The sequence below is a fragment of the Rhinolophus sinicus genome, linkage group LG10 (genome assembly GCF_036562045.2).
Source record: "Rhinolophus sinicus isolate RSC01 linkage group LG10, ASM3656204v1, whole genome shotgun sequence".
NCBI classification, from domain to species: domain Eukaryota; kingdom Metazoa; phylum Chordata; class Mammalia; order Chiroptera; family Rhinolophidae; genus Rhinolophus; species Rhinolophus sinicus.
The window spans coordinates 71,140,394-71,158,795 of NC_133759.1; the positions used below are offsets into that span (position 1 = coordinate 71,140,394).

The 18,402-nt window shown below is 41.7% G+C and overlaps 1 protein-coding gene across 1 annotated transcript; it reads right to left on the reverse strand.

The window, feature by feature from the left end:
- On the reverse strand, nt 1-2,711 carry PROP1 (PROP paired-like homeobox 1). The gene is made up of 3 exons (XM_019713706.2): nt 2,603-2,711; nt 1,259-1,491; nt 1-803 (listed from the first exon to the last, which is right to left on the reverse strand). The coding sequence occupies exons 1-3, from the start codon at nt 2,709-2,711 to the stop codon at nt 465-467; spliced, it is 681 nt and encodes a 226-aa protein (XP_019569265.2). The 3' UTR covers nt 1-464.
- Between the last annotated feature and the right edge of the window lie 15,691 nt (nt 2,712-18,402).

Here is an 18,402-nt window from a genome sequence, read left to right on the forward strand (position 1 = left end):
AAAAGTGAAGTGTCTGCTGGAATGGAAATGAGAAGAATAAATTCGAGAGATATTTCTAGGATAGAATGAACAAAAGTTAATGACTTTTGTTCTTGAAATCAGCTAGAAACAGCTGGGATGAAGACCTTCAATCATGATGTCAATGAATGAAGCCCTGCAAGTTCTATGTCCTTCAACCATTTCCATCCACCAGCAGAAACAATTGCTTCCATCAGTACCACTCTTCTCCAGTCACCTCCACGGAGGTGTACGTATATCTTCCAGTAGGTTCACCTCCCTAAATTCTCTCATTTAATCACCCCAATGAGTCTTCATCATGATCTCCCTTCTTAAATTCCCAATCTCTGAGCTGCCCCTCAACAGTATTTCTACTTTAGCCTTAGGAGGAAAGGAAGCCACCTAGTTTTCTCTGTGTTTCGCGAGGGCCACAGTCTGGGAATTACCTTATCAGCACCTATTTGACCTTAGTTCCAGGACTTTGGTGGCTCAAGGTTGAGGGGAAGCATGGATGGAGGTGGGGGACAGGGCAGATGACCAGCAGGGTTTGGGTGCAAGGTGGGATACCAATCTTCAGACTGGTGGGGTCGAGCAAAAGAACCACCTATAGAGGGCTGAGAGGGAAGGGCATGATTGTAAGGGTGAGGAAAGCAGGTCACCGGTGGAGATGGTGTTGAGTAGGAGTGGGGGCAAGCAGGGGACTCGGGCACAAAACCAGAGAAGGTGGCAGGCGATAGATGGGCCAGTGGCTGGAGCAGTGACCGCTCTTGCTTCCTCTGCTTAGCTCTGCGGTTCTGGAACCAGACCTGAGGAGTAAGGAGAATAGCCACATCAGAGCCCCGCTCTTAAATAGGGGGCACTGTCACATGCAGCCCCGCTCTCCAATGACAGAAGGTACAGGTACAAGGCATAAGTCTCTCCCACATCGTCAGAGGAAGTAAAGCTCTCCAGAACGCGTGTCTGAGCCAGGCCCACTGACCAAGTGAGACCCGTACCAACACCCTCAACTTGGGTGCTGGAATTCACATCACTATTAAGGTTGGGGGGAGGTGTTGAAATTCAAGCCACATTAGGTTAGAGCTAGGCTTAAACTCAAGTGGCAGTCCCGGGGTAGATGAGGTTATGTTGACTGATGGATGAGGCTATGTTCTGATGAGTGTCAGGTTGGGGTTATAATGCCTATGAGAATTTGTGTCTCAATAGTTCCTGAGCCCCCAAACCGCACTTCTTTTCAGAGGAAGGGGGGATCCTGGGGCATCACCTGGATTCTGGCCTCACTGAGACCTGTGTCCCGGGCCAGGCACTCTCGGGCCCAAATGTCGGGATACTGGTTCCTCCCAAAGGCTGACTCCAGCTGTTCCAACTGTGCTGGACTGAAGGTGGTGCGGTGGCGGCGCCGGGAATGCGGGTGACCCGTCTGTCCTCCTTGAGGGGAAAGCCTTGGTCTCCCCACTCCTACACCAGAGAGGTTTCTGTAGGGCTGAGTGCTCATGTCTGAGGATGGAGGGGAAGGGAGAGGTTGCTGCCGAGTGGATCTATCCATCCACCCCTGGCCACATGTGCTGGTTTCCCCCAGATTCTACTCAGTGCCCCTATGCTGCTCATACACTTTGCTCCGACCGGCAATCCTTCAGCTTTCACAACTCGCTGAAGACAGCTCAAGTTTGGCCCTGCTTCCCTTCTGAGCCTTCTAACCCAGGCTGTGCTCTCCACACAGGGTACACCTCTCAGACACCTCACCTCGTGGGCACTCACGCTCTGTCAGCCTCACATCCCCAGTGCACGCCCATCCCTCTTCTATTTCCTCAGATATATCCCCATGTAACATGCCCTCCATGTGCCTTTCACCTCTTTGAGCACACATACTACCCTCCTGGTGGATCTTCCATTTGCTCTGACATCCTAACAAACTGTCTAGTTCTCTAAGACTCATCCCTGCTCCCAAATTCACATTCATGTTAAACCTTCTTTATATCACTCCCATCCTCCTACACCCCTCACCTGGGAGGATGAAATATTTCCCCCTCTTCCGCTCAGACACACCCTACCCTCTTGTACATTTCATCTTCTCTCTTATTCCGGCCCAGCCTGGCCTCTAGGCTGCAGGAACCTGAGCTCGTGGGAAAGGCTTGCCTGTCCTTCCCACAGGCTCCCTAAGCCGCCACACTAATTAGTCTGAGAGCCAGCCGGGGAAGAGAGAACAGGGAGCAAAAAGAAACACCTGGAAGTCACACACTGAGAAAAGGAGATGTCTGCAGATGAGGCCCCCATCCCCCTGGGGACCTGGGGTGTGGCCCCACCCAGTGCTCACTGTCTACCTTGGGAACACACATGCCTTGAGCCACTGGTCCCCTGCTTTCCTCACATTGGCCCCTCCAGCTCCCTCCTCAGAGAAGGCAGCCACACCAGGGCCTCAGTCTCCCAGTCTGTAAAGCGAAGGGGTTGCCCCAGGCTTTCCAAGGTTCCCATGGTTTTAACATTCTAGGATTCTGGCTTTTATTTCTCGTTTTCACCTTCCTTGTGGCAAACCAGTGCCCTACAGAAGCCCAGGCATGGAGCCCCCACACCTGCGGCCTCCTTAGGATCACCCCAGAGATGCACTCACCCACCGTGGAGGTCCGAGTCCCAGCGGCTGGGCAGCTCTCAGGCCAGAGGCTGCTGCAAACTTGCCCCTTCTTTTGCTGACCCTGCTCAGCCCTCCCCTCTGCTTCCATGTCTAACAACAAATACAGTCCAGTGTCCGGTGCCCCTGAGTCTCTAATTCTGGGTCGGTTCTCTGTTCCTGCTCTTCCCGTCTATGCCTGCTGTCTCGCTCCTTCTCCCTCTGTTTACGCCTCTCTCTGAGTAGAAATAGATATGGATATCTTTGTCTTTTTCAGTCTCTCCTTTTTTCTAATTCCCCGTTCCTTCATTTGAGTATCATCTCTTTCTCTCTGTCTTGCCCTCTCCTTGTTTCTCTGTTTTTGTCTCTACTTTCCTCACCCTGTCCTTCACTCTGGTATGCCGGTATGCCGTGCTCCCCCTTTGCTCTCAGCTGCCTACTTTCCCAGCTTGCAATCCCACACCACCTCTTTCTCCCTGAGTCTTGAAGGAGTGACCTCCTCCTCGCCCTGTGGGCCTATCCAATCACTGCCTGGTCACCAGAGCCCCATCATCAGGGGAGGATCACAAGCCGGATGAGGGAAGGTGCTCTGTTGGAGGGTCCAGGGACTGGGGCCAAGAGCTCGGATTCCCAGAGGACCAAATTCTTTTGTCCTGTTAAATCTTCTCCTGGGAGCGGGTAGGGGAAGGAAGAGAAAATGCATTCCTCCTAAGACCCCTCCTCAGAACCCCACCACGGGGGAGGGGAAGCAAATGGGAGCCAGGAGCAGGGCCCGCCTGGCATTTCAGCCTGTGGGGGACACTCAAGGGCCTGTTGCTAGAAAAATAAAAAAACTGAAAGACGCAAGTGCGTTCTGGCCCCTCCTGGATACTCTGATTCTCAGAATACACTAGACTCCTCCTGAGATCAACCTGAACCATAAGATGAGTCTCTAGGACACCATGGTTCTCATGGACTCACTGCTTTCCTCCCCCAAATGTCACCTCCTCATTCACCAGCACCCCTAGGTCTTCATGACCTTCCAAGGTCACCCAGACATTCAGAAAATCCTGATCCTCAAGAGCATCTGAATTTCTGGTACATCCTGACCCCCTCGGACTTCAGGACTCTGCAGGAGACTGATTCCCATGACATCCTGACATTCTGATTATTCAAAGAAACCATGACACACCTAGAATCCCTGAGCAGTCAGGACACCCTGACACCCACATCACTCTGCTTCTTACATAGACCCAGGAAGTATATTCTGACATCCCTAGGACAGTGTGACACTTTAAAGACAACCTGATACCCCAGGACTCGGATCCTCTAGGACACACTGAAACCCAGAATATTTCACCTCTACTAAAAAATCCCCTTGCCCCTACCATGAAGTTCTAAGCTCTCAGGACACACTGACCCAATGAGGACACCCTAACTCCCTTGGAACACATGATACCCATAGAACAGTCTGACCTCCCAAGGTCATGCTAACCCTTTCCACATATCCTTTAAAAGCACCCTGACAATTCAAAACTGAAAATCATCACAATCCTCTAGGATCTTGACACTTACAATACAGTCCATGGATCAAAAGCATCAGCAACATATTGGAGCTTGCCAGAAATGTAGAATCTTGGCCCTACCTCAGTCCTACTGAATCGAAATCTACATTGCAACAAGATCCCCAGAAGAATTGAATCTACATTTGTACATTTGCAGCTCAGGCTGCCATAAAAAAATACCAAAGGCTGGGTGGCTTAAACAATAGATATTTATTTCTCACAGTTCTGGAGGCTGGGAAGTCCAAGATCAAGGTGCCAACTGATTCAGTTTCTGGTGAGAGCTCTTTTCCTGGGCTGCAGACAGCCATCTCCTGTGTCTTCCTTTACAAGGCAGAGAGTGAACCAGCTCTGGTGACCCTTACTCTTAGATGAGACCCATCCTCATGATCTCATCTAACCCTAATCCCCTCCCAAAGGCCCCACCTCCAAATGCCATCACATTGGGGTTAGGGTTTCCACTTATGAACTGGGAGAAGACACATTCAGTCCATAACAACATCAAAGTTGAGAAGCACTGATCCAAGACACCAATCCCTCCCCCTTACCTCAAGATATACAGTCTGTGACCTCCTAGAGCAACCTGAACCCCATGACAGCTATGACTTCCTGAGACCATCACATGTAGTCAACTTGGACCCACAAGCAAACATCGAATTCCAGTACACCTTGCTACCTCAAGCTACCCTAACCTTTTAAGGGAACTCTGACCAGCCATCCAGGACAGCCTAATTTCCTAGGACACTTTGATATATTACAAAGAAACTCTGACTCACTACCCTGCTCCCTGAGGACATTGAGATATTATACCTTCGACTTGACATTCCAGAATATCATGATCCCTTAGGAGGCTGGGAGATTTAGAGGCATTTGTTTTTCCAGGGCAGCCTGATTCCCACCCCAACCCTGACCTTCAAGGAAGCCTGACACCCAGGAATCTCTCATTCTGTAAGAAGCAGAATCCTGTGGTGGGGAAGAGCATAGGTTCTGGAGCTAGACTGCCAGTGGGTCAAATCCTAGCTCTTCTACATACTAGTTATGTGATCCTGAGCTTATTACTTAATATCTCTGTGCCTCAGCTTTATGTCCTGGGGAAATTAATACAGTTGATTCTGTTTATTTGAGGTGGTTAGTTATGTTGCATAATGTCACTGCAAGCACTGAATTAGTGAATATTGAACCATTGCTCCTGGGGGAAGTAGGTTCCTGTTAGCCTCTGGACACATTTTTGTTAACTGGTCAATACATAACCTTATTGAATGTGTGTTTCTGTTTAAAGATACCTTGTTTAATATATATTGTTAATTCATTAACATAGAACTCACAGCCAACAGCACTATATCTCATGCCTGAACAAAGCTCATCTAACACATATATTTTCTCCATAAGGCACATCATGGGCTTCCTGCACTTGGGAACACCAGTCAACACTTCAGCATTTATGCATTTTAAACAGCAAAATTACCCACTCCCCGCAAAACACAAAAGTATGCAAACTAGTGGCACTAAGTAGAATGCAAAAAGTCTCCTGTATACAGTATGAGAGTTGAAACAAGAAGGCAGAGCAGTTGCCTTGTTTGACCTCAACTAGGAATGTGGCAACTCAAATGTTTCATGCCTCTGTGCATGCGCATGGCTGCAAATAACCACGGACGGCCAAAGAGAATTGCAAAAGAGTATCGGTGTTTGGGTTTCAAGCAAATTGTAGTGAGTAGCTGAATTTGCAAATACAGAAACCACAAATAATGAGGATCGACTCTACCTACCTGATGGAGTTGTAATGATTGAGATTTTTATCTTTCCTTTTGTTAATGTGGTATATCACATTGATTAATTTGCATATATTGAACCATTCTTGTGTCCCTAGAATGAACCCCACTTGCTCATCATGTATTTATTATCCTTTTCATATGTTGTATTCAATTTGCTAGTATTTTGTTTAGGATTTTTGCATCTATGTTCACCAGACATATTGGTCTGCAATTTTCTTTTTGTGTGTTGACATTGCCTCGTATTTTTATCAGGGTATCTTGGCCTCATAAAATGAGTTAGAAAGTATTCCCTCCTCTTGAAGAGTTTGAGAAGGGTAGGTATTAAGTCTTTGAATGTTTAGTAGAATTCACCAGGGAAGCGTTCTTGTCCTGGCCTTTTTGTGTGTGTGTGTGTGTGTGGGAGGGGGAGATTTTTGATGTCTGTTCCAATTGCCTTACTATAGCTCAGTCTATTTAAGTCTTCCAGTACTTCATGGTTCAATGTAGAAAGGTTATATATTTCTAAGAATTTGTCCATTTTTTCTAGATTATTGAATTTGTTGGCATATAGCCTTTCATAGTATTCTTGTATAATGTTTTGTATTTCTGTAGTGTCCGTTGTAACTTCTTCTCTTTCATTTCTGATTTTATTTATTTGAGTCTCTTCTCATTTTTCTTAGTGAGTTTAGCCAGAGGTTTGTCAGTTTTATTCATCTTTTCAAGGAAACATCTCTTTGTTTCATTACTTTTTCGATTGTCTTTTGTTCTCTATTTTATTTATTTCCACTCTAATTCTTATTATTTCCTTCCTTCTATTGACTTTCGGTTTTGTTTGTGTTTCTTTTTTTTTTCTCTAGTTCTTTAAGGTATAATGTTAGATTGTTTATTTGAGATTTTTCTTGTTTCTTGAGGTACGCTTGTAATGCTACAAGCTTCCCTCTTAGTACTGCTTTTGTTGCATCCAAAAAATTTTTGATATGTCATATTTTCATTTCCATTTGTCTCTATGTATCTTTTGATCTCTTATTTATTCTTTGACCCAATAGTTGTTGAGTAGCATCTTTATACTCACATTATTTGTGTGTGTTTTTCAGCGTTCTTCTTATAGTCAATTTTCAGTATCATACAGTTGTTGGAAAATACGTTTCAGATTATTTCAATCTTCTTAAATTTGTTGAGACTAGTTTTGCACCCCAATATATAGTCTATCTTGGAGAGCGTTCCATGTGCTCTTGAGAAGAATATATATTCTGTCATTTTGGAATGACAAGTTTTATAAATATTGATCATGTACATTTGGTTAAATGTGTTATTAAAGGCTGATATTCCTTATTTATTTTCTGTTTGGATGATACCGTGTTTCCCGAAAATAAGACCTACCTGGAAAATAAGCCCCTAGCATGATTTTTCAGGATGTTTGTAATATCAAATAAGCCCTACTATGTTTCCCCCAAAATAAGACTGGGTCTTCTATTAATTTTTGCTCCAAAAGATACATGAGGACTTATTTTATATTACGAACATCCTGAAAAATCATGCTAGGGCTTCTTTTCTGGATAGGTCTTATTTTCAGGGAAACACGGTATATCCACTGCTGTCAATGGCTATTCACGTCCCCTACTATAATTATATTTTTGTCAGTTTCTCCCTTTAGTTCTGTTAGTTATTGCTTTATGTATTTTGGGGATCCCAAGTTGGATATGCACATACATGTTAAGTGTTATGTCTTCCTGTGAAATTGTCCCCTTTTTCGTTTTAATAGGTCCACCTTTTTCTCTTGTTACCTTTTTTATCTTGAAATCTATTTGATCTGATATAAGAACAGCTACATCCACTGTTCTCTGGATGCCATTTGTCTTTAATTTCTAAATCATTTGGTTTTGTTTTCTTTTTATTTAAGAATTATGAAGAACACGGCTCTAGATTTTAACAACTGGACATTTCTTTTTACCTTTGGATTTTTAGTTTCTAATTTTTGGCTTTGTGATGGAGGCTGTAAGAGAATATACTCTATGAAACCAATAGCTGGGGACTCTATATCAGTTTTGTTGTACCCAAGAAAATAAACAATATTTGTAATTGTTCTCTGGACTTCAAAGAAGAATGTGTATTCTCTATTTACATAATAAAAATATATGTATTTTATATGTCTATTTTTTAAAAATCAAATTTATGCATCATTAAACAAAATTTCTGCCATCTATTTTTATTAACTGCTTTAGCTATCAAATTCTGGGAAGTGTGTACTAAACTACATCATTAAGATATTGATATAGGATTTAAAAAAAAATGGTGGCGTGAGTTAAGCCTCTGGAAAGCTCCCCTGGAATTTACAACAAATCAAACAACTATAACTCCACAAAGGACTCCCTGCACAGCAGACAGGCAAGACCAAAGATGCTCACTACTGAATTCACCTAAAGGTGGGCAAATTGCACAAGCAGGGGAGGAGGGAAGGGAGAAGTTCGGAGACAGGGCCCCACGGGCACAGGACGCAGACCTAGCTCAGTGCTCTGAGCTCGCTGCTTCCCGGAACTACTGCACCTGCAGGAGAGGAAAGAACTCAGACTGCTAGGGCTTCCTTTATGGCCCACAGGGTGGAGGGCGCAGCATATAACATGGCTGAACCCAATGCTCACGGCAAAGACCTCAGAGCAAAGACTGAGGGAAGAAGGCTGAAAATGGTGGTCTAAGCCCTCACTGCCACATAGAACGGAAGCCTTAGGCACTGAGACTAGCCGCCCCTCCCTATACTCCCATAGCTTGCCCCGCCCCCACCTGCCCAGTGCTAGAAGCTGAACAGTAGCAGTGTCAGATCAAAAGAACAGAATATTTGCTGTTCTGAGAACTGTGGCCCGCAGACACAAATTCACAGCCCAACTAGTTCCGGCAAAGGGGAGGGAGCTGTGGAAGCAGGACCGGCTGTGGTGGTGGTCGCCGCCATTGCTCTGGGCCAATTCTCACAACTCAACCCGCCCCTGTCCCCACCTATCTGGGCGGATCCCTGCAGGAGTAAACAGAGCTGCTGAAACACACAGGCTCCGAATCTGGTGAGGGAAGAACTCTGGGACTTCAACAACTCTCCGCATACCCACAGGGATGCGGTGCCCTATGATCCAGGAGAACTGTTAACTGAGGAGAAGCCCGCCTTCCAGGGAATCCCCCCATTGTGTGAAAAGCTGGAATAGTGCAGAGAAAACAACACTACAGTGTGTGAGAGAAAAAAAAGTTTGCAGTCGGAGAGAAAATAAAACATTCTACCAACACATACTGGAAAACAAAAGAAAGACCTCTTCCTATCAACCTGTTGCAGAAGCCACTCCTGTAGATTTCTAGAAAGAGAAATAGTAAATCAGTAATTGCCATGAATAACCAAGGCAACAAGACAACTCAGAAAGAAAGTGAAAAGTCTCCAGAAAAGGAACTTAAAGATATGGAAATATGTGACTTAAATGACAGAGAATTCAAGATTGCAGTTCTGAAAAAACTCAACGAGATGCAAGAAAACACAGAAAGGCAGTTTAATGAACTCAGAAACACAATCAAAGAACAATATGAACATTTTACCAAAGAGATTGAAATTTTGATAAAGAACCAAATAGAATTTCTGGAGATTAAGAACTCAATAGAAGAAATGAAGAATGAAATAACCAGTTTAGGTAGTAGAGTTCACCAGATGGGGGAAAGAATCAGTGACATTGAAGATAGAAATCTGGAAATGACACAGATGGTAGAAGAAAGAGACTTGAGACTTAAAAGAAGCAAAAGAACTCTACAAGAACTTTCTGACTCCATCAGAAAGAGCAATATAAGAATAATGGGCATACGAGAAGAGGAAGAAAGGGCGAAGGGAACAAACAAATAGTCGAGAACTTCCCAAACTTGTGAGAAGAACTGAATCCTCGGATCCAAGAAGCAAATAGAACACCTAATTATCTCAACCACAACAGGCCTTCTCCAAGGCCCATTGTATTGAAGCTGTGAAAAATCAATGACAAAGAAAGAATCCTCAAGGCAGCCAGGGAAAAGAAGACGGTAGCCTACAAAGGAAAATCCATTAGATTATCATCAGATTTTTCAGCAGAAACTCCACAAGCCAGGAGGGAGTGGAACCAAATATTCAAACTATTGAAAGAGAGAAATTATGAGCCAAGAATAATATACCCAGCAAAGATATCCTTTAGATATGAAGGAGGAATAAAGACCTTTCCAGACATACAGAAGCTGAGGGAATTTTCTAATACACGACCTGCACTACAAGAAATACTAAAGGAGGCTATTCAACCACCATCAACAGGGACAATTTGTGGCAACGAAAACATAAAAAGGGGGAAAGTAAAGGCCTGAACCAGAACATGGGAATTGAGAAAGTAAGTGTGCTGAAGAAAATGGAGTACTCAAAATATCAAACTTTGTTTTACATAAACTTAATGGTAACTGCTCCAAAAAAAAATCCAGAACTGAAATATATACTGTAATAAAAGAAGAAACAGAGGGAAACATCATAGAATACCACCACACAGAAATAATAGACAACTAAAAAGGCAAAGAAACAATGGAGACACAGTCTTACCAGAAAACTAAAGAGAGAATGATAGGAAATCCTCACATATCAATAATCACCCTAAATGTAAATGGACTGAACTCACCAATAAAAAGGCACAGAGTAGCAGATTGGATCAAAAAACTAAACCCAACCATATGCTGTCTCCGAGAGACATATCTCAGCTACAAGGACAAGCATAGACTCGAAGTGAAAGGGTGGAAATTGACATTCCAAGCAAATGGTATCCAGAGAAAATCAGGTGTTGCCATACTGATATCAGATGAAACAGACTTCAGGGTGAAAAAGTTAACAAGAGACAAAGATGGACAGTTCATAATGGTAAAGGGAACTATACAACAAGAAGACATAACAGCCCCCAATCAGGGAGCACCGAAATATGCCAAGCAACTAGTAACAGAACTAAAGGGAGAAATTGATCAAAACACAATTATACTAGGGGCCCTAAATACATCATTGACAGCTATGGATAGGTCATCCAAACAGAAAATAAATAATGAAATACCAGCCCTAAATGACACATTAGATGAAATGGCTATAATTGACATTTATAGAGCACTTCATCCTAAAACATCAGACTATGCATTTTTTTTCTAGTGTACATGGAACATTCTCAAGGACAGACCATATATTGGGACATAAAACTAACCTCAGCAAATTTAAGAAGATTGAAATCATACCAAGCATATTCTCTGACCACAAGGCTTTGAAATTGGGTATCAACTGCAAAAAGAAAGCAGGAAAAACCACAAATATGTGGAGATTAAACAACATACTCTTTAAAAACGACCCAGTCAAAGAAGAAATCAGAGGAGAGATCAAAAGATACATAGAAACAAATGACAATGAAAACACATCCTACCAAATTTTTTTGGATGCAGCGAAAGCAGTCTTAAGAGGGAAATTTATATCATTACAGGCCTATCTCAAGAAACAAGAAAAATCCCAAATAAGTAACCTCACATTACACCTCAAAGAACTAGAAAAAGAAGAATAAATGAAACCCAAGGTCTGCAGAAGAAAAGAAATAATAAAAATCAGAGCAGAACTAAATGAAATAGAGAACAAAAAGACAATAGAAAAATTAATGTGACAAAGAGCTGGTTCTTTGAAAAGATTAACAAAATTGACAAAGCCTTGGCTAGACTCACTAAGATAAAAAGAGAGAAGACACTAATAAACAAAATCAGAAATGAAAAAGGGGAAGTTATAACGAATGCCACAGAAATACAAAGGATCATCCAAGAATACAAAATTCAATAATCTAGAAGAAGTGGACAAGTTCTTAGAAACATATAGTCTTCCTAGGCTGAACCATGAAGAAGTGGAAAATCTAAACAGACAGATCACAGTAACAAAATTGAATCAGTCATCCAAAACCTTTCCAAAAGCAAAAGTCTGGGACCAGATGGCTTCACTAGTGAATTCTACCAAACCTTCAAAGAGGATCTAACACCAATCCTGCTCAAACTCTTCCAAAAATATTGAAGAAGAGACAGTACTCTCTAACTCATTTTATGAGGCCAACATTACCCTGATACCAAAACCTGGTAAGGACAACACAAAAAAAGAAAACTACAGCAAATATCTCTGATGAATACAGTTGCAAAAGTCCTAAACAAAGTTCTAGCAAATCGAATGCAGCAATGCATTAAAAAGATTATTCATCATGACCAAGTGGGGTTCATCCCAGGGGCGCAAGGATGGTTCAACATATGCAAATCCATCAATGTGTATACATCACATAAACAAAATAAAGGACAAAAATCATATGATTATATCAATTGATACAGAAAAAGCATTTGACAAAATACAACATCCATTTATGATTAAAACACTCAATAAAATAGGTATAGAAGGAAAATACCTTAACATAATAATGGCCATGTATGACAAACTCTCAGCTAATCTTATAATTAACAGTGAAACACTGAAGCCCTTTGCTCTACATTCAGGAACACAACAGGGCTGTCCCCTATTACCTCTGCTTTTCAACATAGTGTTGGAAGTCCTTGCCAGAGCAATCAGGCAAGAGAAAGAAATAAAAGGCATCCAAATTGGGAAGAAGTTAAATTGTCACTCTTTGCAGATGACATGATGCTATATATAGAAAACCCTAATGACTCCACCAAAAAGCTATTAGAAACAATCAACAAATACGGTAAAGTTGTGGGCTACAAAATCAACATACAAAAGTCCATTGCATTCCTATATACTAACATTGAAATGTCAGAAAAAGAAATAAAAAATAATAATTCCTTTTGCAATTGCAGCAAAAAGATTAAAATACCTAGGAATAAACTTAACCAAGGATGTGAAAGACCTATATGCTGAAAACTATAAGACATTTTTAAAAGACATTGAAGAAGACACAAAGAAATGGAAAGACATTCCATGCTCATGGATTAGAAGAATCAACATAGTTAAAATGGCCATATTACCCAAAACAATATGCAGATTTAATGCAATCCCCATCAAAATCCCAATGGCATTTTTAAAAGAAATAGAGCAAAAAATCATCAGATTTGTTTGGTGCCACAAAAGACCCCGAATAGCTAAAGCAATCTTAAGAAAAAAGAAAAATGCTGGAGGTATCACACTCCCTGACTTTAGCTTGTACTACAGGGCTACAATAATCAAAACAGCATGGTTTTGGCAGAAAAACAGACACATAGACCAATGGAATAGAATTGAGAACCCAGAAATAAAACCACATAAATATGGATAGATAAATTTTGACAAAGAAGCAAAATACATACAAAGGACAAAAGACAGCCTCTTTAATGAATGGTGCTGAGAGAATTGGAAAGCTACGTGCAAAAGAATGAAACTGCACTGCTATCTGTCACCATGTACCAAAATTAATTCAAAATGGATCAAAGACTTAAGCATAAGACCTGGAAAAATAAACTGCATAGAAGAAAACATAGATATTAAACTTTGAACCTTGGGTTCAAAGAGCATTTCATGGATTTGACCCCAAAACCAAGGGAAGTAAAAGTTAAAATAAATGAATGGGACTAGATCAAGCTTAAAAGCTTCTGCACAGCAAAAGATACCATCGACAAAATAAAGAGACAACCAACTGAATGTGAAAAGGTTTTTGCAAACAGTGCCTCCAATAATGGGCTAATATCCAAAATATGTAAGGAATTCATGCAACTCAACAACAAAAAAAAAGACAACCCAATTGAAAAATGGGCAGAGGACCTGGAGAGACATTTCTCCAAAGAGGACAAACAAATGGCAAATAGACATATGAAAAAATGCTCAACATTACTAATCATCAGAGAAATGCAAATGAAAACCACAATGAGATATCACCTTACTCTGGTTAGAACGGCTATCATCAATAAGACAAATAGTAACAAGTGTTGGAGAGGCTGTGGAGAAAAAGGAACCCTCATACACTGTTGGTGGGAATGCAGACTGGTGCAGCCACTATGGAAGGCAGTGTGGAGGTTCCTCAAAAAATTACGAATAGAATTACCATATGACCCAGCAATCCCTCTCCTGGGTATGTACCCAAAAAATCTGAAAACATTTATCCATAAAGACACATGTGCTCCAATGGTATTGCAGCTTTATTTACGGTAGCCAAGACATGGAAACAGCCAAAATATCCTTCAATAGATGAATGGATAAAGAAGAATGTGGTATATATACACAATGGAATACTATTCAGTGGTAAGAAAAGATGAAATAGGACCATTTGTGACAAAATGGATGGATCTTGATATTATAATGCTAAGCAAAATAAGTCAGACAGAAAAAGCAGAGAACCATATGATTTCACTGATATGTGGTATATAAACCAAAAACAACAAAAGAACAAGACAAACAAATGAGAAACAAAAACTCATAGACACAGACAATAGTTTAGTGGTTACCAGAGGGTAAGGGGTAGGGAGGTGGTAGATGAGGGTAAAGGGGATCAAATATATGGTGATGGAAGGAGAACTGACTCTGGGTGATGAACACACAATGGGATTTATAGATGATGTAATACAGAATTGTACACCTGCAATCTATGTAACTTTACTAACAATTGTCACCCCAATAAACTTTAATTTAAAAAAAGATATTGATATAATTAACTTCTTTAAAATTTTTTATGAGCTTTTGCCTTATGCAAACTATTGTTACATTGTTTTGTTTGATGTTTCATAACTATTATTAACTTCTATGAACTTTTCTTTGATTATCATAAACCATTCCCTTTTTTTGATATGCTTGTGTTTGGCTTAATTACTGCTTTATTTGTAATTAGTAGTGCCACCCTTGTTCTCTAATTTTTGCCTTTACTTATACATCTTTGCTTAATTTCATATTTGTGTTCTTTTTACTTTTCTTAAAATGTGGGTTTTAAAAATTCACCTTTTAACAATTTTGTTTTGTATACGACACACAAATAGACATTTATAAATACACACCCAACTTCCAATAGCCAGCCATAGATGCCATGTATTTAGATGACTACATACACACCCCATACCCTGTATTTCCCTACCACCTGTCCATAGGCCAGCATCTTAAGTGGTGCCTCTGGGTTCCTATGTCAGGGACACAGTAACTGTTACAGAAATTACAACACAGAACTGAGGTTCAGCTTTTAGTCATTCCTTTCGTAGTGTAAATTAACAATTCACACATTGTATTTGAAAGAAGAAAGAATGCGGGGTCCTGAAGGCTTAAGGTTTATACAAAAGGGAGTCAGTGCAGGAACAAAGTCTACAGAATGAAGCTGCTATGAATCTTTGTGAGTCAATTTCACTGGCTTCACAATTTTTCTTCAGGTCCATTCAGGGCACAGAGCACGGGGTCAGGTATGTTCTGTCTGCGACATGGGCATGAGATTGCTTTAGGCAGTGGAAGCAACTAGTCTGTACATGAAGCTGAGTTTCCCTCACAGCGAGATATCTGTGTCCAGAGAGAATAGGAATAAACAACAGTGAGTATATGAGCCTCTAATGAGGAGCTGTGGGGAATCAACCACAGGGATGCCCAAACTTGGCAACTATTGTTTCTCTGATCCCCTTGGAAGTCCCGGTCTCCAGGGATGGAAGAGCTATTTATTTGCTCCCAATCAACCAAGCCAGACCTAGGAGAGCTACAGTGTCTAACTCTAAATGTTCTCCTCCAGTAAGAAAATGTTTCTCAATCCTCAGCCCTAGCTGAGACTTTCCCATCATCAAGGGTCAAGCAAGTGGAGAGGGAGGTTCCATGAGAGCACCTGACAGCAGCAGAGAGCAGTCAGGTAAGAACTGAAAAAGCAGGGGATGACATGGTTACCTTCAACAATGTAAATAGTCACATGGACACACACACATAGATTTACATTTGGAAAAATAGATACACTAAATCCCTTTGCATCTAACCAAGTTCAAAGGGGGAACATCTCTTGGTTTGTCATATACAGGCCTTTTCCCTGTCGGGATGTGGTATGCATTGCAGAAAAGAGCAAGCCCATTTCTGAGATGAAACAGAGAAGTAAGCCGTGGGAGAGGAAGACAATAACTAAGGTTAGTGGTGCTAGGATCAGTGACTTCAGGCTCCTAAAAATCCTGCCCAGAAACACGGAGACAAGAGCTACCCTGCCTCCCCACAAAAGAGACTTGTCAAACATTCAAGAGCCTCCTATTCTGTCTCTAATTTCCACCTTTTTGCGAGTTGCTTCCTATGTTCATTCACTGTGGTCTGTGATCACGTAATAAAGGTGTTTCAGAGGAGGCTACATGCATGTCCCAGGGAGTCCCATAGAGGGGAGTTGGCTTAGGCTGGTGTCCAGGCATCAAGCAGCCTCAGTTTTAATGTCCAGAAACACAAATGCTCAATGCTCAGAAGTGTCAGAGACAGTCACACACTAACAGGACCCACAAAGACTAATGCATGAAATCAGGGATCAACATATTTAAGTTATATAAAATAACATTATTGCCAGCGGGACTGGTCGGAGCACTCTCTCCCTATAAGGAAGCTATCTGGGAAGTTAAATTAAAATTTAGAGGTGTTTGGTGACTATCCAATCAGAATAAATGGAATTTAGTATGTGACCTATTCACTAGGGAATCTCAACGTTTGGGGTTTAAACCATGAAATGATAGTATTTTTTCTAGTAACTGATCTTCTATTGCTAGCTCACATAAAAACATCCTGGCCAGATTCCATCATTCCAAGCCATTGTATATTATAAAAATCACTCTTAGTGATGCAGTAGTCAAAAACATTCTAAAACTTGTGTTCCACTCTCCCACAATGTTTCTTGGCTTGGAGTATGGTGGGGGGAGGGGGAGTGGTGGTGGATGTGGTTTAAGTCTCAGGCATCTCTTCCCCTTCACTCTTCTGGAATTAGATCTTCCTGGGTTGGAGCAAGAAACAGAGAGAAGAAATCCAGAATGTGGTACTCTTCTTGACCACTTAAAGAAGCTGCCCTTCCTCTGTTTGTGTTTGTTGCTTTTCTGGTTGTCACTGAAGATGGTAGGAATACAAAAGCTGGCTCCCTTATGGGCTCATATCTATGGGTTTCTCACAGAGGATTCTCCAGGGAACTCCAGATGGTCTCAGAGATGGGAAATCCTGTTCTCACTCTAGCTCTTGAAAGCCTCATCCAAATGGAGTGTATGCTGCGTGCCTTATTGATGGGATCTCCTTTTCTAGTAGGCACCACATTTGCCTTGAGTACTGCCAAGACAGCCCAAGTCAGGTGTCGTCCACACATTCCACCCAGCACACAGGAAACTCACACACCTTTGTGATGACAAACAGCAAACATGCAGATAGCTTCTTTACCAGTCCAATCTCAGCTCTACCATCTCTATTTTTATCTTCCCTGTTCACAGAAAACAAGGGCTGATGAACAAGCCCATTAGCTAAGCAGACTTCTTCCAAGCCAGAAAACCAAATGATGGTCTCCCCATCACGTAGGCGTCTCAAATTTGTTGGACTAATTTTCTTGGTGCTCTCTTCCTTCAGATTTGGAAACTAGGAGGCCCACCCCTTTGTCACAAAGGGGTGTGGTGAGGGGCACAGACTTTCTTTAGGATCACTGCTCTTTCACGTCTCAGCACACTTACCATAGTGACTTGGGATTGGGGGTAGTGTTCATTATGCTCCTGGTAGGACTATCCCTGCAAACATTGACAGAATGCAGCTAACCTTAGTGCTGGAAGCTCTCTTAATGCAGAGTTTGGGTTATTTAGAGCCCATTGACCTATTTTTGGCTTTATCCACAGTTCCCAGGTAATAGGAAAAAAACCCACAGCCTTCCTGCTATACCTCTTTCACGTTTTATTATCATTTATATTATAGGAAAGAGTCTGCCTTTAAAACCAGAATATTCACATCTGTTGTTAGGGGCACAATGAAAAATTCTGCACAAATATTTATTTGGGTTTTCCTTGATGCAACCCCTGTCCCCAGCTTCAACACTCAAAATTCTGGGACACTTCCCTGTTGCCATTTTACATACGTCCTACAACCAGTCTCCTTAAAGTACTGCCTGTAACATCCTCAGCTCCAGCCAGTCAAGCCACTTAAACTGTCAGTCTCCTCTCCTTCCTTCTTCTATTTACCCCAGGCCTTAGTGCTTACCAGAAATGCCATCTCCTCTCCTCTGTACTCTCCAAATACTGTGAATACTTCAATGGCTATGGCATCCACAATGCTTTATCTGACTCTACCTGCCTGTGTTGATTTCTTAACGCTGGGATTATCACCGGGATATATCCAATAATTTTACTTTCTCTGTGAATCTCTTCTTTCTTTCCAATAATAATATTATACCAAGTACCACATCTAAGTAGTCATATTTTGACAAGCACAGGGAGAAAAGAAGTCTCTTTGCAGAATCCTGCAACAGCAATCTCACCAGCATGCTTAGCTCATCCATGCCAATAATTATAAACTATTGCGAGGATATTTTGCTGCTATTCAGTCACGAGGTTGAGG